The sequence below is a fragment of the Spodoptera frugiperda genome, chromosome 13, assembly GCF_023101765.2.
Source record: "Spodoptera frugiperda isolate SF20-4 chromosome 13, AGI-APGP_CSIRO_Sfru_2.0, whole genome shotgun sequence".
Lineage (NCBI taxonomy): Eukaryota > Metazoa > Arthropoda > Insecta > Lepidoptera > Noctuidae > Spodoptera > Spodoptera frugiperda.
In genome coordinates, this window is record NC_064224.1 from 712566 (window position 1) to 738731 (window position 26166).

A 26166-nucleotide genomic window follows, 5' to 3' on the forward strand; every position below is an offset into this window, starting at 1 on the left:
GTAAAATGTGCGTCCTCTTTTGCTTTTCTTTTCTTTCTATAACACCATTTTGGTAAACACTATTATCAGATTCAGAATCGTTTTTTGGTTAGGAAACTGACATAAGCTTTGATATAATTTGTCGAATGTCAGTGTCAATCCTATTCAAAGATTTTTCTCTTCAACCTATCAGAATAATGTACCATTTGGCCTATAGCTTAGCTCTAAGAGTGCACCTGTGATGTGCTATGTAGCTATACTGCGAAGACGTAGTAGCATAGGTGTGAAAGTATTTGTGACCGTTTTCACTGACACTAAGCTATTTACCTGTGCAAAGAAGATGCACAGGTCGAGTATGCAATGTATCGATATTAGGGAAGTCATCCATAGCACGCATCTTTCCATATAAAAATAATAGCTTAGCTGAGTCCATTTCCACCAGAGCTAAGCAATAGATACCAATGAATATGATCGATGGAAGCCAAACGCATCCACAGCAACGTATCAAAGCACATCTCTGCAAAAGGACCCTTAGACTAGTGTAGCATTTAATTTTTACCATAGCTCTAAAACACGACCGTCGTTGATATCGTTATGAAGAACCATTGTTGGAAACAAATTAATCAACATTAGATTAATGTAGCTAAATCTTTTACAAAACTCCCAAGCCATTTTGCAGATGGAAATAATAATGAAAGCCTAAATAAAATCCAAGAAAACAACAGTGCTTTAATTCATCAGACTTTTACCAACACGCGTGGGCATTTGTACACATAGCTACAAAATAACCAGTATAACCTGCCTGTTCAATGTGAGAAAAGGTTATATGAAGCGAGACCACGATAAACTGGTTTTGTATAGCTTGATGTTTCCTTGTGTGTACACTCTGCCGCTACACTATATTTATGTTTAGGCTTTACCCGCAACCGTACGTGACCAATATATTTCTTATTAGTGTCATATAAAGCTTTATTTATTTTATAAGGAAAAATGGCGAAATATTTCAGTGTTGCTTTCTTCGTTTTTCTTGCACATGTATGTATGTCTGGTATGTATTGATATTTTGTCTCTTTCAGATTTGAGAGTCAAGGTTATGAGATAATATGTAATTTTGGTAATTAAAAAACATACATATTCCAACAAAATGTATTCATTACATTATATCATAGTGGCTCCATAACAGCAAAGCCCAGTCAGAGTAATTTGTGAAAAAAAAAAACTCATAGTATCATTTATATTTAGCGTTTTGTAATGAGCCATTATGATAGAAGTTGCGATAAGCTTCAGCTTGCCATTTTCAAATACAAGACATAGTTATCCATTCTACTACACTACTACCAAGACTATAGAAATTCTTAAAACAAAATAAAACCATTGTCAAAACAACAATCCCAGCTGTGTTAATAGCCAACATTAGTTCAACAAAGCAGTTCCTTTTTCTTCAATCCATGATTAATCTAAACACCGCCACCCCTGGCAGGCCTGTTCTTGATGTGTAAATTAAAGGTTCGTAGACGATAGACCCAGTAATTTTGTTGTAGAAAGGACTTAATTGCCAATAGGAAGCAGACATAGGTAGAGAGCTGTTTCACTTCGAGATTTCTTGAAGTTTATTGCCTGTATACAAGACCTATTCTTAATGTTTCGAAAGACCTAGGAGAAGAGTGAAATAGTATCTTCATCAAGTGTTAAAATGATGAGTGTGTGAGAGGTGATAGGCCTAACGGGTTACCGGGGTTTCCAGTCCGGTTCGGTGGTTTCTAGTCAGTAAGAGTCTGACACTACCTCTCGCTTCGCCTAAGGCGAGAGTCATTGGATGATTTGCCCCTCAAAAAAGCCTTAATGTAATGCAACAAATGAGCACGTTGTTGTTAGATTCTGATTAGATTGACATCATTATCATCATCATCAACAGAGGCCTTTCTTCTTCTCATAGGAGAAAATGTTCAAACATTTGTCACCTCGTGGATTGGCAATTTTAAACTTATTTTACTATACCGTCCCTTAAATTAATTATATTTTAAGCCAGTTAATCTTCAACAAAATACAATATAATACAAAATACACCATAAACACAATACCGAGTACAATACAACATAGTTAATCTCATACATTATACCCACATTTCAATAGCAATTTACCAGTAGCCCAGAATAATAAGAGATTACACTTTCTGCACAAAACCAGAAACCGCACTAATGAGAATTTCACAATAGGAATACTGAATGCTACTTTTACAAATAACGCGCTCATCAGTCGTACTTGGAACCACTAAACCACGTAACCACGCATGCGTCGTAATTGCATGTGTGTATAAATGAACTTTTTTAGGGAAACACACAAATATATTTTTATGGAATGAGGGACAATTGAACAAACGTATCACTTGATGGTTAGCGCTGGTCGTTTAAACTTAAACCGCCCATGGATCACAGAAATATTAGAGAAGATACGAAGATATTTTTTAGAGAAGTACGCTTTCTTAAACAGATAAAACCTCAAAACCTCACACTTGCCTTCTATGGAAGAGTAGGCAAAAGCAGATGAAAAGATCGTATAAATTAAAAAATATTCCATTATCTTGCTATGCTAGAAAGAAAATGGCACGAATTCATTATTGTAATGTTACCACTCAATACTTTGTGATGAGTCTAACGTGACAAGGAATTTGAAACTTAATACTACACAGCAACAGTCACATTTGCAGGCACTCGACCAACGAAAAGGCAAACAAATTATTCAAGAAAAAATACGTTGATATTTTTCTGGCTCATTGAGGTTATAATGAGAGCTAGGTCTGGCGGAACGCCATTTAACTGAACGACCCAACGTTTGCTAGGGTTTGCAGAACTGACTGCAAATACGAACGCCTTTTTACTGCTATTACGGAAAAACTTTTTGCTAGAAATGCATTTTAGAGACGGAAAATTCGTCTTTTGAATGCAGAAATATTATAAAGTAGTTATTTTGTGATCAAATAGTGGATGGAGTTAGTTTGTTGAAAAAGCTTTTTGATTTATTATGTGATTCTTAGTTTTATAATACGTGGTTAGGCAAAAATAATTTTGATTTGAGCTTGATTAAAACAAGAAACCTTAAGTCTATTCATAATTTGAAATACTTTAAGCCAACTTTTAATAAAACCACCTATTATCAAAAACCAAATACAAAACAGCGTTCTAATGAGAAATTCAAATCGATAAACCTTTTAACGCCAACAAGGCAGAACAATTTAAAACTTCAAATTAAATCGATCCAGAACCGAGTTCATGACAAAATTGCTTCAAACTGTGCGACCAACAGCAATTACAACGAGCTATATAAATAAATTCGACGCATTGCGCTACCGATCCCCGTTCAAACACGTGCCTTTTAACGATGTAGCATTAATACTTGTACAGACATACATATTTATATTCTAAATTACAAACGTGTTCATCAATTTCATTCTGGATATATTTCAGCTATGTGTCCTTATCTATTATTTATTCTTCTCCCTTATGTATCCTTCACATCATCACATATCATAAGCCTATAAGTAGCCACTGCTGGCCAAAAGCCTCATCTCACGTGGAGACGGTTTGAGCATTAATCACCAAGCTTGCTTAATGCGGGTTGGTGATATCAAACTTGAAATTATAAGCCCAGGTTTCCTCAAGATGTTTTCCTTCACCGTTTGTCTTTGGTGTCTATAATCTTATAAAGTGCACTCGGAAAAGGTTGCATTAATACTTGGCGTTGGTAGGTTTTGAACCCGTACGCTCATGCATGAGAATTGGGCGTTATCATATTAACATCTAAAACCTTCTTCACTACTATTCCCGTCTTTACTCCGCATTGGGTCATAATAGATTTTAGCTGCATAAAGTACAATATCATTTGCAGACCATCTAAGCGATCAGACCTGTTTTAACAACATATAAGAGTAATACTATTCAACGCCATTGTTTCACTTATAGAAAAAACACATTAATGACACGGTACATAGGTATTTGGGCTGCCCATTAATGACCATCCACTCGCTTTTATACTTCACGTTGATCCACAAATGAGCTCTACAGATGCTCTGCATTACACTGCTATTCAGAATCCGACAGTTTTTCCCTACTAGCCGAAAGCATTACCCACACTACCATAAAAAAATTACGAACAATCTGCAGTTTCCAGTCCACTACTAACCAGCTGTTCCTTTCCTCTGGCAAACTTTCACATTTCATTTTTACGATACTTTTTTCCACAGTTTTTCTTGAACTTGAAATATGTTCGAACAACTTGGCACTGGAGAGTGGAGAGTTATTGGTTACCTGTTGGATGAACCGCAGTGCTACTTACAGTAACAAATTGCTTTGAACTGTGTGCATTGAGAAATGGCATGGAATATTTGTTTTCATTTTGAGAGTTTCAGCGTTGAATATGTTTAGAGTAAAATTGAAAGAATAAAAAATGATTAGAAAGCGTAAAATAGATTTTATGTATTCTATCATCGTGCTTTTTTGCTATTTATTAACAGAGTTTATTAGCTTCCAGAAGTTGAGCAAAAATATGGCAATGCAAATGTCCTGTGTAAGCACCCTTAATTATAATAAAACCAACACAAATTCTCAAATCCATAAATCCGTTTAATGAAAAACCCTCTGTTCTTCCTCTCTGACCCTCCATAACATCATAAAAACAATAAGTTCCAACTTAATATCGCCTATTTGCCTTCCTAACGACGGTTGAACGCGCAAACTAAAACAATATTACCTTAGACCGCTCTTGACTGAGGCCAAATCGGAAACACACTTGACCTTGAAAAAGAACCCTCATAAAAATTACACTACATTTTCGACAATAAAATTTCATCCCTCCCCTGTTGCGCATTACCCGATGCGGTCCTGCGGTCCAAAACCTCGCTGGCCGGTTTCCAAGACGGTCTGCCAAATGACGGTCAGATAATGACCTTCAGCTGTTGGATCGATAATGGATTTTGTAACTACGCGTCCGGACGGAATCCGATATTAGATTATTATATAAAATGGTAATAGGTTTCCACCTTAATGTGTTTTCATATTTTTGTTGTCCTTTGAGAGTTCTTCGGTGCTTTTAAGTCATTTTTTTTTTCGTGAAATTTTAAATTCTTTTGTTCGATAATGTGTTTATTTTCGATAAGATGTTTAATCTTCTTATTTTTGGACGATCCTAAATTAAAATTATTGTAGGCCTCCAAAGGCAAATAATTTCATCAAATCTGTTCAGTCAACTTCACATACATACATTACGTAATTCACTTCAGTGGTCTACCACACTTTTAATCAAAATCGGTTGACTAACATTGCACCCAAACCTCAAAATAGCATAACCACAATTGCAACATAACGCTAACATTGCAATAACAACTTTAACTTTTACATTATAAGTTCTAAATTGAAACAACTAGCTTACATCTAGAGAAGAACATTTTTCATAACCCAAGTCTTGTACAACCACAAAATACGGCCAATGTTTTCTCCCTCTGACCTACTAAACTTACAGCTATAAAAACCAGTTTATCAAGACCTCGCTTTACATGACCCTTCTACAAATTCAGCGGTCAGTTTATACTGGTTTTGCATAGCTTGATGTGTAGCCTATACTTTTACCAACACCTGCTTGAAGTTGGTTCTAAGGGTAAACGTGTGCATATTTAAATATTATTATCAGTGTTGTACGTGTTACCCAAAATTCTCTTATTCTTTGCACCTGGTTCCACAATAGTATAGGAAAATGAAGGGTTATGTTGTATAAAAGGCAGTTGTATTAGCATTTTATGATAATTGGGGGTTTTATTGATGATATTCGCAGTTTCAATATCATATCTATGTAATTGCGCTTTTGTATAGGGTCTAGTTGATATAATCCACACTTACTTGTTGATCATCCAATGACTTCTCCCGCCTTGGGCGAGGGAGTGTCAGACTCTTACTGACTAAAACCACCCCGTTCCTACTCCTGCTTTTCGAGCCGGAGCCCCGGTAAACCAGCTAGGTAGTCCGCAGCTCCGGATCAGGGCCCGATGTCTCTGGGGACATATATTATGTCGCTTAACAAATGTTCCTAGTGGAGATCAGGCTTCAAACCTACAACGACAACATAGCTCAGTTTATTAAATAATCGTTAGGAGATTATCAGAGATATATATTACTCGTACATACAATATTCACTCATCAGTATCTAACGTCGTAACCTAATCTTTAGCAGCACTCAGTGCATACAAGTACCAAGTAACAAAAAAACTTTTATCAGTTAATACTACGTGAAAATAATCAGAGATTAAGATTTCTAGACATTTTTTTCATCCAGTGCACGATCGTGCTATAGTAAAATAAAGAGAAACACTGAAATAAAAAAATCTCCTCAGCGATTTCGATTAACTAACTAGACTAGCCCACTTCGCAAATGTCCTCTCTGTTCACCCATTCTCTGAAGGCAGACCGGCACAACTGGAGAGAGTTCAGGCGCAGGACCAACGGCTTTACGAGCTTTCTGAGACACGAGGGTGAACACATTAACACGGGGGTCATTTTGCTCAGATAATATCATTATCACTTTTTGACCAGCTCACGACACGTTGTACATATACAGCAGTCGATTACCCAACCACTGCGCCAACTGTACATTTGAAAAACTGAAACTAGACTTGGATTGAAGACTTTGTAAGTCAGCTAACAGCTAAGTCACAAAGAAGTTTCTCTACCATTGAAACTTTGCTTTTAAAACGGTATAAATGGAGTCAGAATTAAGCGCGCTCTGCTGTTCAACACTGGGATTGTAGTCACATAATTTAATTTGTTACAGAGTATGCTTTTGTGAAATTAAATGAAAATAGAGCTAGTATGGATACGAATAGAGGCTTTGATCCAATCAGTAAAGAAATTAGATTGTCGATTGGGTTTGAATAGTTTAGACCAGTACTATATTCAAACGATATAAACAATAGAAAGTTAAATTGAAAGTATTGTGGCGACACATTGACAAGTGACAAATGACAAGTGACAGATGACAGAAGTCGCACATAGACTATCGACGAGCAAATCAACGGATGACGTTATAAATATCCTGCATCGCACATACGAAGTTTACATGCGAATTAACACGGATAGAAAATCCCAACGAACAACAGTTGGGCAGAAAGCCCGCCAGGCATGATCACCTCGCCTGGTCGGAGGATCCTCCTTTTCTTAGGGAACTTTACTCGCTGTTCCCTAAAGTATTAATGTATAGTGGTAGTGGCTCGGTGGTATAAGATATCCACTTCTCAAGCATGAGAGTGCGAGTTTTTTCGATCTACATATACTTACTTACCCGACTGCGCCAGAAGGAGGGTTATGTTTTTCGAGACTATGTATGTATGTATGTATGTATGTATGTATGTATAATTGTTTGGCACGCTCTACAGCCTGCTTGATGGATTTTGGCTTGAGAGGTGTCGTTGAATTCGTATTTACTGTGAGAGTGACACTGGATATATCAAAATAATAAAAAAACAAAATGGCCGATTTTTGGCGCCAAATTCGAATATTGCTCCCTCTCTAGGCTGAACAACTCGATAGATTTCAGCTTGAGAGGTGTCGTTAGATTCGTATTTACTATGAGAGTGACACTGGATATATCAAAATGATAAAAAAACAAAATGGCGGATTTTTGGCGCCAAATTCGAATATTGCTCACTCTTCTAGCCTAACGACTCGTTGGATTTCAGCTTGATAGGTGTCGTTTGATTCGTATTTACTGTGAGAGTAACTACACTACATATATCAAAATATAAAAATAATAAAACTAAAAGAAAATAAAATAAAAAAAGTAATTTAAAAAACTAAAAAACCCGACTGCGTTTCTTTATAATATGAAAATGAAAAAACCCTAAAACAAGAAAGTCATCGTAAAATTGAAGCAGTCGGGACCCATTCTAGAAAGCCAGCCCTCACTGAGTCTTCATATTTAGAATGGGTCCCGACTGCTTCAATTTTACGATGTCTTTCTTGTTTTTTAGATAATATTTAGACACCACTGACTAACGTTGAAGGAAAACAACGTGAGGAAACCTGAGCTAACTGAGCTCGCCGACTGGCATTTAGCAAGCGTGTTGATTAATTCATACCTTCTCTGCGTGAGAAGAGGCCTTTGGTCATCAATGACCCATTATTAGGATGTTAATTATTATATTAAAAAGACTGATAATGATTCAACGATCATCGATTGTTGCTTAGTTGCAGCTTTAGACTTTGCACTTGAGATTAGGTCAACTTGATAGTGCGTGACCTATCTGGAAATCTTTAGGCTCGTTTGCTTAACAATATCAGAAATATAATTATAGTCGTTGGAGATAGCCTAAAACTTTAAAACTTTATGATAGCTAGCTTGCTTAAAGTTATGAATGATTAACATTCAATTGCGCATTCCCATATCTATCTCAGCATTGTGATGAGTGTACGCACCCAACAATGGTTTTCAGATGCCAGCAAGGCACTTGTTACTTTCTTTGAGTTACAAATGCTCATAAAAAGCGTCAATTCCCTTTTTTTACCATCCAGTAGCGTGAGCCTTCGGTGAGGCAAGAGGGAGTGTCAGACTCTTACTGACTAAAAACCACCCCGTTCCTACTTCTGCTTTTCGAGCTGGAGCCCCGGTTAACCCGCTAGATAGTAGCGTTGATCACCAAGGAGATAAGTCTGCTCGTTTGTCTAAAAAAATCCAAAAATAAGTTTGATTATATTTTTTTTCTTCTATATTTGGATTATAGTCAGTGAAGCTTATAATTATATTCTCTTTAATCAAAATCTTAATCTAAAGTTTCTTTTTAAATCTATTTGAAGTCAATTAATTGCTTCCTCTAATTAGACAGCTTTAATATTCATGTTAATGACTTTAAAAGTCTTTAGAAAATTCTTAATTGCTTCTTTCCAAATTGTGGTATACGAAAAGACTCTAGAATTATTTTATTTAATCGATTTTCTATTATTGACCACAAATATTTAAGGTTTAGTTCACTGCAAGATGTTTTTTTATTATTTTGATATATTCTGTGGTACTAAACTACGAAATAAGTATACTAAAAAAGTATACCTGTATATAAAATAGCATACAGGCGGTTTTCCCTTACCCTTCGAGTACTAATTCAGTAAGTCAGTAAGAGACTGATAGTCCCTTTTGTCTCACCCAGTATATCCCACACAAGACGTAGCTAGTAGAATTATATTATCATTAGACGATAGACAAATGTCGATAAATGTGCCCCTTGGCATGTTGGACGGAATCACTGGCCCGAGTGAATAGGTTTCTTATGGTCAGACGTGCTCCATAGTGGTCAAACGTCGACTGATCAAATTGCATATGTTATTTATATAAAAAGGAAATCATTTAATGATCCCCTCCCCAAATAAATGGTTCTGATGCCTCTCTAAACTCACCAAAAAATAAGCAAATGAATTGGTCTCATAAAATGCCTTGCATTATTCATCAAAATCAAAGGCGCCGTTTAAAGCTGATGGAACTACAAAATTCACTTATACTTAGTTGTCTAAGCTAATTCAATCTAAGCTAAAAAGTAAGTTTCTCTGTTTGTGGTTGCATCTAAGTTATTACTTATTCAAACAACTGAGGATTGCTTACATAAAACACTAACGGTTGTTGCAACTTTGTGAATATTTACTTCTAACATAAGTAGCTTAGTTGTAGAAGGAGGATTGTTAGTTTAAAATTTAAATTAATTATATTTTCGAAGATTTATACAGTTTTAAACATCAGTGATCGTGGGTGAGGTATTTTTTATAAGAAAACTAGCTTCTAACCATGGCTTCGTTCGCGTTCCTGTAAGATAAACAATACGTGTACCTTTCAGCCGATTTGACGTGATTGAATTGTTTCTTCTGCATTTATTATGTTACTAAGATGTAGCGTCTCTAGAACATAATCTTTTCAAACACAAACTCATCATATTGACACCAGAAAAACAAAAGTAATTTTGTTCCCAAATCTCACTTGCAACATATAACAGTCAATCGTCCAGCCACTGTACAAACGCGAACAACGTAACAAGTTACCGTTACCAGGGCTCCGACACTCAAAGGAGCAGAAGGAACAGAGTGGTTTTTAGTCAGTAATAGTCTGACACTCCCTCTCGCCTCACCCAAAGCGGTAGATGTCATTGGAATATTTTCGCCCCAAAAAAAAATCCCGCTGTACATATTGTTAGTTTTGTACTGACTACATACAAAACAACGCCTTTCTATTCGCTATTATATAAGGAATGAAATCAGACTCAGAATAGTATCTCGGATCAGAAAAAATCTCATTTGGAAATTCTCAGCAGACCCACTAGGCAGTTAGGCTTTGTGGGAAATTTATGTCAATACGTTTGCCCTCTATTTAGATAGCATAAATACAAACAAAAGGAAAATCTGCTATCTGCCGCACTCACAAACATTTAATGATAATAATTTAACTACTTAAACTATTCGTTCGTAACGTTTTTGTTGCGAAAACAATTACTAAGGACTGAGTTAAGTAGCCATTAAATGACCATACGGCAGTTAGTAAAAAGAAATTGTACCATAGTTAGCTGTCTATTATGACACTTTTCAATTTTATTCTAACCTTCAAATATGTATGCAGATCTAGAAATCAATGGAAGGATATATGTTTAAAAATAGTATGTACAATAATTAATTATATTGCCAAATCTTTGCATAAGTCAACTTTATACCGCATACTCAATATATTATTTTCTCTTGTCCGGTTCTTCCGGTCCTTTATCTTGAACTCTTTGATCCGGAGCTGCGGACTACCTAGCGGGCTTGCCAGGATTCCAACTTGAAAAACAGGTGAAAAAACGGTTTGGTTATTAGTCAGTAAGAGTCTGACACTTTTTTTCGCCTCGCTCAGGGCAGGAGAAGTCATTAGATGATTTTCTCTCCTTAATAAAAGTCATTGAACTCTGAACACATTGGCAACCGCAGTTGCCAATTAATCAACAAGGCAATATTTCATTAACGAACAAAGGTGGTTTAGAACTATGAAGCACCTTTCATCAATTTCATCTTAATTTAGAAACTTGTGAAGATATCGTATACTAAAGCGATTCCTCTAATTTCGTTGGAAGCCAAAGAAATACCTTTGGATAACAACAGGAAATATTGAATTTACCAAAACGTTTCCAGAATATCGTTTTACTTTCGCATTTTTATTTTTGTTTACCATCCAAGTTATAGGTTTACTTATGTCTGATTAAACAAATCTTTTGGAGATAGATATTTTCCTTTCTTGAAATGTGGTTACTAAGATCAAAAGATATCTTACATTTTTATAGGTCACTGGTATATTTTTTTCTTATAAGTAATATGCGGACTCTAAAACTTAATTTCTTTTGTTTACAGATGGCGTTTTCCGAAACGAGGTAGAAGCGCGCGGGCGCGGTACGGAGTCAGCGTTCCTCGGCGAGCTACACTCGACGCTGGCGCCCCCTGCCGCGCCCGACCACGACTGGCAGCACACCCTCTCACTCATACTCAAAGGCCTCGTCTTCACAACCATCATCATCGGAGCTCTCTTCGGCAACGCCCTCGTCATCATATCTGTCCACAGACACAGAAAACTTCGCGTCCTGACGAACTATTACGTCGTCAGTCTAGCTGTAGCTGACATGCTCGTCGCATTATGCGCGATGACCTTCAACGCAAGCGCGGAACTGACTGACTCTTGGCTATTTGGCCCTTTAGTCTGTGATATCTTCAACTCCCTCGATGTTTACTTCTCCAGTGCGTCAATACTTCACCTTTGCTGCATATCCGTTGATAGGTACTACGCTATTGTTAGACCGCTGGAGTACCCAGTCACTATGACTCACAGAACTGTGTGTTTCATGCTAGCTAATGTATGGTTATGGCCAGCCTTCATCAGTTTCGTGCCAATATTCATGGGCTGGTACACCACAGAACAGCATCGCCAGGAAAGGCTCCACCACCCTGATGTTTGTATGTTCAAAGTGAATATGGTTTACGCCATTGTGTCATCAAGCGTTTCCTTCTGGATACCAAGTCTAGTTATGATATCAATGTACTGTCGGATATTTAGAGAAGCAATTAGACAAAGGGAAGCGTTGACGAGAACTTCTTCAAACATTCTTCTGAATTCTGTCCATATGAAGCACACTTCGCATTCAGCGCATCATTCACATTACCTGCATCCCGAGAGAAGGCCATCTGATATCAGCCCGAACTACAGCACGTTTACAGAAGTAGGGCCAGAAGAGACTGAATTTGGTGGGGAGGTTATGATGGCTATTGGAGATATTTGTCCAAGTAAAGAGGCTAGTCCAAGGAAGTCGGTGAATGTAAGCTGTGATACTGCCAGTTCTGGTTATTGTTCTGGAGGGTCTAACAAGAGATCTTCGAGTGGACAGCCGCCTCCTGGATGGAGGCCTAGTTGTTCTTCTGCCGTGGCGACAAGAGATCTAGCAAAAGCTGCTACTGAACTCAACGCTCAAGGTATGTATGTGTAATTGTATAGCAAACATTAATTTCTTTTCCAGGTTCTACGTTATATTATCGCTTCTCAGTGATTGACATTGTAAATCACAATATCATCTCAATCTGACGTCGTCTAAAAATGACTCGTTTGGCGAACGCACTTACGCCAACTTTACCGTCGATCAAATAAAATTAATTTACGTCAACAATATCACAATACATTATTATATCTATTTATACCCGGATACTCTATAACAAAGCGGATCAGTTCATCCATTTGTGTAGGTTAAATGATTTCTATAAAACAAGAGCGAGTCGAGATCCGGCTAAGCAAGGACAAAGACGGATCCACTCAAATCTTCGAGAACCACTCAAATACAAGTATTATCATGTCCTTGTAACATTTCCAGTAAATCTAGGATTTATTTCGATCCAATAAAAGCTATTGGGAATAACAATCGAAGGTTTGAGAATGTCGGAGCAAAGTGACTAGATAAAGGGAGAAAAAATGATGAGCTCGCGTCTGGTACAAATTGGAATGTTTCTCATAAATTGAAATTGACAAGTAAATCGTTTCTTACTTTACCATGTCCGACATTTTTAAAGGCGTGGGTCGGTAGGTTGAGAACTACCGATATATTGACAATACTCCCACTTTCTATCAACTTTATGTGTTCATTTTTTGTGTCTGAGCGAATCAGGAATAATGTTGTCGACTTTCAGATCTCTCGCGTTTTTCCAGACGATCAACAATTTCGGTTGCCCAATTTGAGACAATCCTATGCTTTTATGCTCTTCAGTTATACACGTCACCATTAAATCAATGCACCACTTGGTTCTTATTCTCTTTACCTTTCCATCTTGAATCCAAGAACCTACTTGAGCGATTAACTTCCAATTTCGAACTGAGACACTCGAGCGAAGTGACTCTGAACTAATAAAGATAACAAATCAGAACCGAGACGATGTTCAACCGTCTAAACGGTGAGAAAGTTAAATTTTACCGTTTGTCATGAAGATAATGATCAGTTTGACAGTTACCCGATACCGGTATACCCAGCAACCCTTGTAATAGCCGAAAGTTTCAACTATGTAGAACCAGAATTTATAGTAGACGTCTTGATCAAAGGTGTTCCTACACAGTTTGGAAACTAGTTCGTCAGTTCATATTGAAATAAATTATTTTTAAAACATTTTCGAAACTTCTAGCAACTTTATTTTTATAGCAACTTTTGCGATAGATTTTTTTAAATGATACTATGATGCGTGATATACGTTGAAAAGTAAGAAAGGATAAACTTAAAATGAAGTAGACTTTGATATTCAGCTTTATAGCTGTATATGGGAAATGTACTATGAAGATGCTCCGACGCAAAGTAACTGTGCTAGGAAGATGTTTACCTCGAGTATCTATCGATGGTAGGGAAGTCATCCATAGCGGGCACCCTCAACCCCATACATATACGCAGCTTTGCGTACAAAAAAAATAGCTTAGCAAATTCCATTTCCTCCAGTGCTAAGCTATATGTACCATTGAATATGATTGGTGGAAGCTGAACGCATCCACAGCAACGTAGCATAGCAGATCTCTGGTAGGAAAGCACCGTTAGACTAACGTAACCAAACCCTCATCCTCTTAGTACTAATTACCATCATCAAAAACAGCTTCGTCCACTAATTTACAATTCCTAACATTCAAAAGGAATTAAATTTAAGTAGTTTTGGCTTAGTGCATTAAAATTTAGGAGCTCTTAAGAAACCTTTCAATACTAATGTCTGTTTAAGAGAGAATCTTAACAATATTCAAAGAACATTATCGTTTGGGAGCTATAGAGAACTTGCGAAGTGGACTATAAAATGGAATAGTATACTTCGTGTGTTTATACGTGTAGAAATAACTTATTCTGAAACGGGTTTATTATTTTCTATACTTGTTTCTAGTATTCAATATTGGTATTCTATTCGTTGAGTTGATAATGTCGTTTTGTTTGTTTGATCGTCACTGTCAGCGTTTTCATTTATTATAGTCATAGTTATCATCATTTTGACCATATTTTCCTGTATTATAATATCAATGCTAAACAAAACTCCATATTGAATATCATCATTTTGACCATATTTTCCTGTATTATAATAAGTATTAAACAAAACTCCACATTGAATGCAAATCTAAATTTACTCGAACCACACTTCCCAAATGATGTCACTGCGTCTTATAATCACTTCACAGTATTTGTCTTTGAGCCCGGATCAAGGGAAAATTTTCTTTCGGACAAAAAAGACGAAGCATTTAATGGTCCCTTTGGCTTGTACAAAGTTTGTTCAAAGTCTCCAGTCCAATGATCCTACTTGACCCCTCTCGATGATACTTATACGATTTTGTTATACTTTCATCCTTTCCATGCCTCAGTTTTAAGTGTATGTACCACATACATAAGGGTCTTAGTTGAACGCAAAGCCAAAGGTTTTTTTGGGACACTTCTTTCTTTGGGACAGCCCAGAAATATTTTATAAACCAATATTTTTAAAGTATCAGTACTAGGTTTTTTTGTTTCCTCTTACATGGTAACGTAAACTCCTTAATTGGAATTCTGAATTAATTCTACGTACTATCTTATCCATGGCCGCTACTAAGCCAAAACTTTAGTTTGCATTTAATGATGAAATGAAAAAAAATGCATGGAATAATAGTAACAAAAATCCAAACTGAAACTTTCAGTTCAAACTTACTTATTTTAACACCCCAGCAATTCAATCAATATTCAACTAAACATACAAAGCACTACGTTAGTCTAGATAACAAATGGCATTACATTCATGAATACTGCTGTGAACAGCTGATTTATGTACGTTTACATAATAAAACAATTAAAGAACCCAGCCACGTGTTAGATCACTCCCTCAACTATACTAAAACTAATTGTTTCGATCCGTCTACACTCATTTTTATACAACTGGAACGTACATTTAAATTGCCAAGACAGATTGCCAACGTCGTCTTGCGAAGCGAATGAGTAGTATTCCCATTAGACTTGTGGTATCAGGGGACCCACCAACATGTGGTTCCGTACATACCTTAGCAATAGAACCATCCAGACCAGCATAGCAGGTACCACCGGACGGGAAGCTGGGGTTGCTTTGGGAGTGCCGACCGGATCCGTGTTCGGGCCAGTCGGATACATCATGCACGTCAACAGCGTAACAAACGTAGTTAAAAATTGCCAAGTTTACATGTATGCCGATGATATGTGCCTACTATATTCTTCTAAAAATATACTCGAAGCTAGAGCCGTGATTCAGGAGGATTTCATTAACATCACCAAGTGGGCGCATGATAATGGAATCATCCTGAATGTAAACAAAACTAAAATAATGCACATACATTCACCTCACAACCTAGTCGCAAAAAGAATTAACAGTTTAGATATTAGTATACAGGGTCATACATATGAGTGTTTGCATTCTAATTATATTAGTTGTAATTGTCAAAACATAGAATATGTTAAAACATTTAAATATTTGGGTTTGTGGGTGGACAGCAATGCCAACTGGCGGACACACGTTGACACAGTGTGCACAAAGCTTAGAACAGTTTTGAGTAAGTTTTATGTACTAAAAGCGCCACTAAGTAGAAAAACGTTACGCATTGTTTATTTTGCTCTAGTCGAATCGCTAATAGGTTACGGATTAAGTGTCTACGGTCGTACTTTTAAGACTTATTTAGATAACATTAAATCCTTGCAAATCCGCTTTCTTAAATACCTTGTGCCACCTAAAGTTAAACGAAAATGTAAACATAACTATGAGAAATTGTATATTCCATGTAAAGTACTTCCTGTTCACGACCGGGCCAAATACTTGTTGATTCTTGAACAATTTTATAGTCAGCAAAATAAAGAAAAAATAACAAATAAATACAATACAAGGCGTGTAAGAGAGAATAAGTTAGTCCGTCCACCGAGTAAAAATTATTATGGGTCAAGAACTAACAAGTATCTGATTCCGACGATATATAATGATAACGATTGGTTAAGGTCAATTAACAGTAATATAAGTAAACAATCTCTAAAATATAAGGTAAAAAAGATGCTACTTACCGAGCTTACCAAAAATAATACTAATTAAAAGTAAAAATATGAATGTTTGTGTGAATGTTAATGTCATTGTTATAGAAGTAGTAGATATATATAGTTTGTTAAGAAGTTATTTTCATTTGTGTTTTGTTTGTGCGAAGGTAAAGTTTTAATTTGTTTATATATTTAGAAAATTTTCATATTCATTTTAATATTTGAAAATAGGTATAAAATTAAGAGCGCTATTCCCGCCGTCAAACTGTCTTAACAGTTTGGTGGGTTTATGTATGTATAATTTTTTGTAAGACAAATAAAGGATTTTATTATTATTATTATTACTAAGTTCTACGGGATGCCACTGACAAGAATTGTAGGTATTCTGTAATTTAGTTTAATTTACTTTCTTCTTGGGCTTTGTAACTGTTTTTAATTAAGGTTGCTTCTTCTTTTTCTGGCCTTTTCCCAACTAGTTTTGGTCTGCAATGCGACGAATAGTGTCCGGTCTCTTCAATCCACAAGGGATGGTACGACGACGTTTTTGTTAAACTAACTTTGGAATTTCTCAATCTGACCTACAACGAATATATTACATTGCATCACGTTTAGAGTTTATGCGATATCATGGCTCTTTAAAAGCGAAATTTTAGGATAGTTTCAACCATTAGCGGCCACGCAAATTCAATTTTAAGCCCAAAGAACCCCGACCTTACCACAATGGTGTTTAGAAGTCCCCAAATTAATCTCTTTAAGGCTGTTTGTACAACCCTAATCTAGCGCCGAAGATTGAGTTAATGCAATCAGATTTGTCTTTGATTGCTTACGATAGAGGTTCGTTAGGAGCTCGCCTAAATGCTCAGTGGAAACTTGAAGAGACTGAGAAATACGATTAATCTTGTTTTCGTTATAACTACAGTCTGTGTAATCGATTTCGTTGATTTTCTTGTTTGTCGTGTTGATTGCGTTCGTTTGTAATCAAAGGAGTTGTTGGGTTTTAATAAAAAATATTTTATTTGTTTTTGTAATTTAATCCTTAATTCTATTGAATTATATATGGTATTCGAGAAGCTGCAGTTTGTAAAGGGAAATAAAATTGGCTACAATTTATTTCGAATTCCGTTTCAAACCATATCAACAAAACAAAAAGAAAATTAGACTTGTGGCGACACATGACAAGTGACAGATGACAGAAGTCGTTCATAGACTATCAACGTACAAATTAACGGATCACGTCACAAAAATCCTACATAGCACATGTAAAGTTTACATGCGTGAATAGAAAATCCCAACGAACAACAGTTGGGCAGAGAGCCCGCCACGTATGTTCGACTGTAAAAAATATTGACTTTCATCCAAAAATTTCAACTTTATCAACCATAAGGAAATTATTAAAACACAAATCCTAACAAGCAACGCTAGATCAGAAGGCGATAAATAGAACTTGTGATTCACACTAATAACCACGGTTCTCTGTTATGTGACACTCACATTCTCAGCGATCCTACGCAGATTGCAAATTGCTTAGGTCGATTCCTAATTGGGTGCCATTCACGTAGCAAATGCATTCCATTCAATATCTACACGCTCGTCTGTAGTTAGTGACAAATAAGAGCTGTCTGTGAGTAATATTCAAGTTTGAAATGGAAGTCATATTTGCTTTTTAAATTACTTTTCATTTATTCATATCGTGCTATGATTACCACACGCATCAACAGCCTGTAAGTGGTCTCTGCTGACCAAAGGCCTCTTCTCACATTGAGAAGGTTTAAGCATTAATCACTTCGCTTGCTCTAAGCGGGTTGGTAATTTCAAACTTATAATTAGAACCGATAAGAGTCCAGGTTTCCTCACGATATTTTTCTTCACCGTTTATCAGTGTTAAATTCAGACAAAAAGTACCGGGAATAGGGATTTACTCACAGTTTCAAAAGTTTAGTTTTAATTTTTGTGTGATTAGCACATCTAGTGTTCCATTTGGGTCTAGAATTAGATTTAAGCAACAATATGCCGTATCTCACGGCTAGTGTCAGTCTGTTGCTGGGTCTCTTCTATATAAAAGAGTGTGCCTTTAGCTCCACACTTGGCAGTCGAGTTAGTGATCCACAATATATTTTTTTCTAATGAGAAAACACTTAAAAGTTTCCTCATCATTAAAACCTTTAGGTCCATTCATTCATTTTATGTTTAATTCAAAAGTTGTTTTTCTTTCAACCGTCTTAAGCTCAGATTTGTTTTTAAGTCGAGTTTAATTCTTTCAAACAAAAGCTTCGCTTGCCACTTTATTTTTATTAGGAAGTTGCTGAACTGGGTTATAATTAGTAAAACTGAGATTAGATTTGAGAATCTTCTACGATAACAGCGAAGGTCACTCACTCCATGAATCATATTGATTGCTGTAATTGACTGCACGATTGGCGCCACAATGAGTCATCAGACCACCAAAGATGGGGCCCAATAGGGCTGATACCTGATCCGGAGCTGCCGACTACCTAGGGAGTCTACAGGAGTAGGAACGGGGTAGTTTTTAGTCAGTGAGAGTCTGCAACTCTCTCTCGCCTCGCCCAAGCGAGGAGAAGTCATTGAATGATGAAGTTTTGCCTGCCGGACCCTTCCACGTTGTAATGCTTTTAGTTCGTCTCTGGTCTTGAAAGTATGCTACGTGTCCAGCTCACCTCCATTCTATCACTACAATAGAGCTTTAGTCAAAGCGTCGTTGCTTTTGTGGTATTTCGAATTTCTGCATTTCGTATTTTTTTTAAATATGAAACATATTTCGTATGGAGTTTTTATCAATAATCGTACTACTGTAACTCTTGCAAGAAAACATTTCAAGAATAAGTTATTCTACTACAAGTAAAATGCTCTATATAATCATTCCAATAGCGTGTTCTGTTCCAAGACACGAACTTTATTAGATCTAAAACATTACAGTCCCATTCGTTTTATTGGCTGCATGAACATCAGAGCATCTGCGTCTTACCTCGGGGAAGTAATCTTATTTCCTTTGAATTACTTAAACAATTAGTAGGCCCTGAGTCTTTACTGTTAGTAGCATTTGGGAAATTATTTTGACAGAATATTCTATAACATAAAAACTATTACTTTAACACATTGAATGCCGTGGTGGTATGATTTTCTCCTTTAAATAAATCCTACTATGACGATTTTTTAACGCGTTAACTGCCACGCATTTCACCAGTGCCCGGAGTTAGCGGAAGATTTGGCTGCAACAGTTTTCTGATGGCAGTCAAAGGCTTAAAGGAAAACAAACAGGCAGTGTTTTAAACATAAAACATGAATGTAGTAGTAAAATATTAGAGGCAGACACAGAAAATAATCCAAGTGTAGGACGATGTATATATAAAAAGAAGAAAAAAATGCTTCCTTAAAATCATAATAGAATAATTATTATTGATAGGAAAAGAAATCAAACTCAATTCGTTGAAGAATTTATTGCATTAAGAAAATTTATGAGCATATTAAGGACATTAAGCCATAAAAGATGGGTGTAAAGAGAATTTTACGTTGAGAGAGAATATAATAAAGTTACCTCTTTAAAATGAAGTTTATCATTAAAATGTTAGAAAATCGCTCACTTTTTCCCCGCACCGCGTTAAGAGTAAAGGGTATTAATAAAACTGTCCAAGTTTTTCTGAGTTATTAAAAGTATTGTTCGTAAAATATTGAAATGTTTTTTTGGATTGAAACATTAATCTGTTTGGAAAATATATTATTGGTTCGATCGTGTGAGGATTTTTGAAGATTTTCTAACTGTGATTTGTGACTTTGAAAGTTAGGCATTATTAATGTTATCATTACATATAATAAGACAGTAAAATGTACATGTACATACATTCTACATTAAATATGTTTCCAAAACACTGATAGGAGGCAACTAAATAACAGTCAAAGAAACCAAAAAAAAAAACAATGTTTGGAATTTTTGTCTGGCTCTCTGTCTGTCTGGTACATCACCTGTGTTATTATTGAAATTGCTTATCTTGAACTGACAGAATCACTGTATAATAAATCAGTACCTTGACAAAAGTACTTCTATCCACAACGTGATGTATTTTAAGCGAACCAAAATAGATGATGATTTATTTAAACGACTGTCATACGTATTACTCATTGTCCCATTTACGTGACAAAAATAACATTATTGTAAACTCACCACTTCATAAATCCAAGCCCACAACCAGCTCCGGCTCGAAAAGCAGGAGTAGGAACGGGGTGGTTTTTAGTCAGTAAGAGTCTGACACTCCCTCTCGCCTCGCCCAAGACGGGAGAAGTCAATGGATGATTTTCCCCCTCAAAAAAAAAAAAAAGCCCACAACCTTAAATCACTTTAAAATAAAATTAAAAACTGAACAAGAAATTTCACTAAGAATCTCATATCAGCTCACAAAACGCCTTTTCTCCGTCAAATTTGGATATTCGCAATCAGCTCACTTCTTGCAGTCAGGTGGAAATGTAATATCATTCATTTGCGACATTATAATACTCGGGACTTGAAATGTACTTATCTCAAAAGACATTAGTACCTTTAACAAGCTCTGCGGAGTAAAATGAGACCATCCATCATATTTTTATCTCTCTCTCATTACTGTTTTAGGTTAAAAGTTTTTAATTTATGTGTTAATTTGATTAAATTTTGGATATTGTTATAGTTGGTTTTATAGCACGGTGAATGAAAGCATAATTATAATTTAGTCTTTACCTAAAAAGAACACGGTTTACTCACGTAAATTTATGAAGAAACGCTCTACGGAGTGACTCTTACCCTTACCCAGTTTACCCAGTAGGCTGTGCGACGTCGCCGTGTTAACGCATGCTGTTCATAATAAAGAGTCCCTCTGTGACTTGAAACTAGTAGAGCTTTTCCCATCAATTTTCGTGAGTAAACCGTGTTTTATTTAGGTAATTTAGTATGCCTCACGTTATTATAAACATAAGTTATTAATTGTCGTGTGCCGTGCGGTTCAAAAATCCAATCACAGCTATAGCAGTTAAGCTGGCTTGCCAAGTTGTATGTGTTAGGTCGGTCTTTACGTAATTAGCGCTTTACGTCTAGCGTGTCTAGCCGCTGCTTTTCGTATGCTTTCACATTTTTACTGACAGCTGTGCGCCGAGATCGTCTGTGAATAGCAAGCTTGGGAGAGGCTTCTTTCGGAGTTATGTTGCATACGCTGAGTCGCCTCTTGAGCACAGCCGTGTACAACGTGTCAAGTTTCTTTATATGTGATTTATAAAGGCACCAAGTTGTTGCGTCGTATAGACTAGCGCCTTAAAAAGTAAGATTAGCGCCTTATAAACACTAGTCTTAGTCTCTAGCCTTTGTTATTTAGATTTTATTTTATCAAGGGGGGGGGAATCCAATGGCTTATGTCGCCTTAGGCGAGGCGAGAGAGAGCGTCAGACTCTTACTGACTAAGAACCATTCTATTCCTACTCCTGCTTTTGCTAAAATTTGGTGTAAGGTAGAATAACAAAAAAAAATATTCTTGAGTACTATAAACTCTAAACACATTTATCACTTTGACATTTGTTTATCTAATTGAGTAACTGGTCCAAAATTAGTATAACTACTATCTATCTGCCTTCAGACAATCACGGACTAAGAACTTACTCGTAAATAGCCCAGCAAGGAACCGTGATAAGGTTTTTTTTATTGTAAACTTTGTAATTATCTTGTCTTAAAACTCAGGTAAAGTTTATTTAACTTGGTAAATTGATCAGTGAACAATGTAAACTTGTAGTAAATTGCCTGCCAATACCGCAGTTGAAGTTTGTTTCTAGTTTGAAGAAGTGTAAGGTAGGTATACCACGTGTGAGGAGCAAATTGCATGCGTGTGTTGTAGGTTTAGTTGATTGCTAAAGTTAAAGTTTTCAAGGTATAGTTTTAAAGATACCAAGTCTGTGTAACATCCAATGTAGTTCCACGAATTTCTGTAAATTAAAATGCTATGTTTGTATAGTAGACAAAATACATTAGGATTTTCTTCTGTGTCGTGTGTGCGTTTACAAACATACAAGTTCACAAGCACATGACACCTAGACTCGGAACAAAAATGTGAGGATCACTCAAAGAGTTGTTCCGTGCGGGCATCTAACCCGCTGCTTGTTGCACGGCAGCCAATTACCCAGTCACCGCGCCAACTCCAAAAGGCCGGAAACACACTAGCAACACCTCTGGTGTTTCAGGTGTCCATGGGTGGCAGCGATTGCTTACCATCAGGTGATCCGTCTCTGTCCGTTTACAGTTACAACTTAAGAAAGCTAACTTTACTAACCAAACAAAACAATGGTCTTCCTACATAAACATCATCAAATCCTTTGAAACAGCACCCCATTTGCAACGGTGAAACTTTTCTCCGTGCAAAATGGGAAGCTGGCAATATTATCTTCGAGAAATAAGAAAACTTTTCCATACTTTCTTGTTCCACCTGTTACAAGTCCGAAACTTGTAAGACGTTGCATATGAGATGAGTTCAAGCTTCAATTTTTTCTTCATACCTTGTATGTATGAAAATTTAATGGAAATGAATGTGGTTTGAGTTGAGAGTTATTTGGAATTTATGATGCCTTTTCCCGAATACTTTAATGCTAATCAATTTTAAGTTGTACTTATCGTGCTATCTCTGTCATTCTATAAAGAATTGATAACAACAGAACTAGTCTTGAGAGTGTGTTAAAATTGAGTAGTGTTTGAGTATTTGGACATTTGTGTTGTGTAATTTATTTTATTCAAGTCATTGTATATTTAAATCACCGCATTACATTATTTTTGTTAATCATAGAGACATCTTAAATTACAATGTGCACATGAGTTCTTATTTTTTATGGTATAAGCCGGTAAACGAACAGATGGACCACTTGTTGGTAAGCAATCGCCTCTGCCGCTGGACACACGAAACACCAAAAGGCATTACAAGTGCGTTGCCGGCTTTTCGGGAGTTTGAAATTTAAGGGTTGTTGGGGAATCGTCTGTGCTTTGTAAGGCCGTGATATCACTCCGGTCGAGCTGGCACATTCGGGCCGAAGCATGGCTCTCCTACAGTTCGTGCAAATAATATTATCTTTTTGAAAAAATACACTTTAAAAATCTCACCGCACACCTTTTTATAATTACTTACCAAAATTTTTGAATTACAAACATGTTTTAAACTATTTTTTATATCTTGAATAATTTAGAGGCTTACGATTAATGTCAGCCCCATCGTAACTCACACATACGTTTTAAACTTAAAAGCATATTATACATTCTATACCCAACAAATGACTAGCCTAATTACAACAAGCCTAACAATCTAATTGGCAAACTAACCCTCTGAGGGATAATAGGTGTGATCTTTACGTTATAAATTAAAAATAAATTAAATAACCATTATATTAAATTGCCAACAGGTGCGACTTTGCGGGCGGCAGGCAAGTCGTGGCGGGCGGAGCATAAAGCCGCGCGCACACTTGGTATCATCGTTGGTGCATTTCTGTTATGTTGGCTTCCTTTTTTTCTGTGGTAAGTAACCGCTATTTTATAACAAAATATGATATTCTCATTTGTAGATTAATAAAGTTGTTCATATATGCCTTTGAGATTAATAAACTGCATCAACTTTATAGTATCTATACCTAATATAAAAAAGAGTCGGGTTTTCCTTTCTGACGCTATAACTCCAGAACGCAAGAACCGATTTCCACGGTTTTGCATTCGTTGGAAAGATCTCGGGATCCGTGGGGTTTATATTAAAGAAATATAAGGAAAAAAATTCAAAAGAAAAGCAGGAAAACAGGGAAGATCATTGGTGGCGAAACAGAGTTCGCCGGTTTTGCTATAATATAAAAAATAATTCGCAAAATTTTTCATCGAGACCTTCTGTTTTGACTTTGCTACCACTTGTTACGTTGTAAATATCAACTAAATTAAAAGTAAAAGGGCTATAACTTTACTACTGGTTTCTCTATAAGACACTTTTATTCTCCAGGTACGTCACAACCAATGTGTGCGGCGAGCCGTGCGAAACACCATCAGTCGTTGTCGGCGTTCTCTTCTGGATCGGCTACTTCAACTCAGCACTCAATCCCCTCATTTACGCCTACTTCAATCGCGATTTTCGAGACGCGTTCAAAAACACGCTCATGTGCGCTCTACCTTGCTGCTTCAGTTGCTGGAAAGATACGGGAACGGCGCAGTTTGTGTAGTAATTAGACGTGCGACTAAAAAGTCGCAATCGTAAAATCGCATAAACAATTTGTGTTAGTGTAGAATAGAGCATCGAATACTGCTATTTTGTACGTAGGCTTATACTCGGACGCGTTGTATATAAGTTTTTTGTATGTTGGAATTATATGTGGTATATCGATTGGATATGTAATGACAAAATTTCGCTTTATTAATATTGTATTGTAATATATATTATGGATAATATGTTAAAGTAAATCTGTACGTGTTTGCGCTATCTTTAGTTAATTAAGGCTTTGTATAACAAATTGATATGTGAATGTTTGTATGTATGTTTTAGTATAGTGATAGACACGGACTATTTGCTATGTGCAGTTGATTGACGCATATATTTAGTTGATATCTATATAAATGAACAATTGTTAACAGTAAGAGCGTTGTTAAATAACAAAAAATTATAGGTTTAACGTTTTAGTTAAACTTTCGTCCTATTTATGTTGAACAGTTAACATTAGCTAGTGGTTTTATATTATCTGTTACCACAGATAATATCGGCTATAACAGCTTACCAGCTGTCAAACATCTGTCAAAGTAATTTGACAGATTAAACTTCGATCAACTACACAAAGTATTTACATGCTGTGGCAAAACACTTAAAAAGGTCATTCTTTAGGTAAAGTGGTAGTTCTAAATTTGGTAAAACTTACGCGATTAAAAATCGCAACTGTAATGGTCTAGTCGTCATTTTAAACGTAAGTCTAGTGTGTAAGGTAATTTTCGAAAAAAAACGCTTCGCAATATTGCAAGTTCATAGTACGGGTGCGATATTTAGATATTATAATTGTAGGTTGTATAAATAATAGTATTCACATAGCAATAATTTATTTATAGTAGTTCATATTATGGGGTCTCTAGACATTTATGTCTAAGGACCCGTTCATGACTTTTTGGGGTCAAAAGACCCGAAGTTGTTTTTTTTTTTTTGTTTTGTAGATAAGATTTTCTGTAATGTAGGTAATATAGAAAAATAGTTGCTCAAATTGTCCATTTGATGGCAATAAGCATTGAGATAAGTAGTATCTAATATAAATTAGGAATTTCAATAAAATAGTTGGTCTGTTGTTATAACAATATTATATTGTAAATAAAATATTATCGTAGGCATATAGAATTTCCTCTATTTTCCTTGTTAATCTGTTTTCAGTGCAATTTCAATGCCCTCCTCTTATAGTCACAGAGGTTTAAAATAATATATAGTTCAGGAACTAATATAAAAAGAAAAGAATGTCACAAAAATAGCTCTATCAAAATAATGAAATAAAATGAGCTATAGAGATTTCACTGAAATTGATACTTTACCTCTAAGTGAATAAAACTCTATTTAAACATCTTTTAGCATATAAACATAACTATCTTAAAACACCCCCTTTTACAAAAATATGCTGATTTG

General features: G+C 36.0%; 2 protein-coding genes across 4 annotated transcripts in view; both read left to right on the plus strand.

Annotated features, from left to right (window-relative positions):
• LOC126911326 (uncharacterized) overlaps positions 1–26166 on the plus strand; it is a 502576-nt gene that overhangs the window by 157270 nt on the left and 319140 nt on the right. The window lies entirely within an intron of this gene.
• On the plus strand, positions 11378–25925 carry LOC118270838 (octopamine receptor beta-3R-like). Its single transcript, XM_035586622.2, has 3 exons — positions 11378–12482; positions 23942–24053; positions 24520–25925. Exons 1-3 carry the CDS (start codon positions 11639–11641, stop codon positions 24734–24736), a joined length of 1173 nt encoding a protein of 390 aa, XP_035442515.2. The 5' UTR covers positions 11378–11638; the 3' UTR covers positions 24737–25925.

Coding starts and splice junctions, on each gene's coding strand:
- LOC118270838 (XM_035586622.2), top strand. CDS start 11,639: ATGCTCGTCGCATTATGCGCGATGACCTTCAACGCAAGCGCGGAACTG. Junction 12,483..23,941: donor TACTGAACTCAACGCTCAAG/GTATGTATGTGT, acceptor AATTGCCAACAG/GTGCGACTTTGCGGGCGGCA. Junction 24,054..24,519: donor TGGCTTCCTTTTTTTCTGTG/GTAAGTAACCGC, acceptor TTTATTCTCCAG/GTACGTCACAACCAATGTGT.